This window comes from Trypanosoma conorhini (assembly GCF_003719485.1).
Source record: "Trypanosoma conorhini strain 025E chromosome Unknown Tco_14.4_contig_01469, whole genome shotgun sequence".
Classification (NCBI taxonomy): Eukaryota; Euglenozoa; class Kinetoplastea; order Trypanosomatida; family Trypanosomatidae; genus Trypanosoma; species Trypanosoma conorhini.
The window spans coordinates 845-2303 of record NW_021705557.1 but is presented as its reverse complement, the minus strand read 5'-3'; the positions used below and the strand labels follow the sequence as shown (position 1 = coordinate 2303).

Sequence of the window (1459 nt, the reverse complement as noted above, 5' to 3'; positions counted from 1 at the left end):
GAGCCTCTGCAGCCGCACGCGCTGGCGCCGCAACGCACCCGGAGAAAACGAGCGTCCCGCGACGGAGGGCCCCGGCGCATTCGCACACGCGCAGAGTAGCGCCGACGCACGCTGCCCCAATGGACGCCCCCACGCGGCACACGCAGGGGCCGACCCGACCCCCCGCAAAATGGCCCCGGAGGAACTTTGGGGTTCCGCGGCACCGTGAAAAAAGACATATACCACGCAATCCCGCAACGTGGCCAACGCCGCCGTGTGACCCGGATGAAAATGCACGACAACAACTGTTTGCTCCCCTCTCGTCCAGGGCGAGGATGCCACCCACACCGCAACTACTCAAACGGCGGCAGCGGTGCCGGAAGGAAAATCAAACAAAAAAAACAAACGCCGCCGCTGGGCCGTTACGCCGCACCCGAGACGCCGCTGCCCTGATGCCGGCCATCCACTCCGCATCCGAACACACATGATGGCTGCGTGGCGGAGAACATGCTTGCTTTCTTTTTCATTGCTGTTAAACCCACTCAGCCTTCCAAAGCACACCCCTTTTTGCCCAAACTCTCCCTCCCTACACACAGCAGTAAACTAAGAAGCAAAGAGGATATTATTTATGAAATATTGTTGGCACACACCCACAAAGCCACAATCATTTCTGACGCAAGCCCTCAAAAATATTCGATCAAACCCTTCGCTGAAAGCGCTTACTGCTGCGCCCATTTCCTAATCGCCTCCTCTGTTCCTACGGCTATTGAAGAAGTCGGAAATTTGGGACGTCTTCGTATAGTAACGTCAGCTGATACTGATGTGCGTCTGTCCACAACTTCGCAGTTCTCTGATCATTTTCGCTCGTCAAGCGTTCGATGCCGGTGCACTTCTGCCACCGACGCATTGGTGTACTGTCAACATGTTGCACGTAAATAATCTCCCACGACAAGTCCCGGGAAACGGTGTCCCAATTGTTAAAGCACTTCGCCATATCATCGTTAAAATCCTTCAATTTACTTTCCGTTGTGTCATGCGCAGCCGCAGTAGTAAACTGCAGCCCAACCATCGTCCTTCTCGGGCTTGTGTTCAGGAAAAAAAGAGCGTCCAGCAGCGGAAAGTTTGACACACACGGCAAGTACATCACCGCGTCCGCTACTGCAGGCCTCTCATTATCGTGGTTCCTATTCAACTCAGCAACGCTGGTGGGGCGCAGTACAATGTTTCCTTTCAGCACGCAGGGCCGTTGTTCGCGTCCTTCTTGAGCCAGTTCCACGTACTTGTCTTTTACCGCCTCCAGAAAGCTCTCAAAAGTAAATGCCAGTTTACCAACCCTCTCCAATAACGCCGGCACAAATGCGCTCCTGGAAAGCAACATCATCCTCATCATTTCAGACAACGACTTCACCTCCGACACCCGAGTCATTACTATATTTGCGAAGTGTGTGGTAAGGTACCCGTTGTAAAATTTCTCAATCCC

At 53.7% G+C, this 1459-nt stretch overlaps 1 protein-coding gene across 1 annotated transcript; it reads right to left on the bottom strand.

Annotated features, from left to right (window-relative positions):
* Window positions 1-742: 742 nt before the first annotated feature.
* Tco025E_10104 (retrotransposon hot spot (RHS) protein) lies at window positions 743-1405 on the bottom strand (the record flags this gene model as incomplete). Its single annotated transcript, XM_029376893.1, has 1 exon — window positions 743-1405. The coding sequence occupies one exon, from the start codon at window positions 1403-1405 to the stop codon at window positions 743-745; it is 663 nt and encodes a 220-aa protein (XP_029223006.1).
* Window positions 1406-1459: the final 54 nt, after the last annotated feature.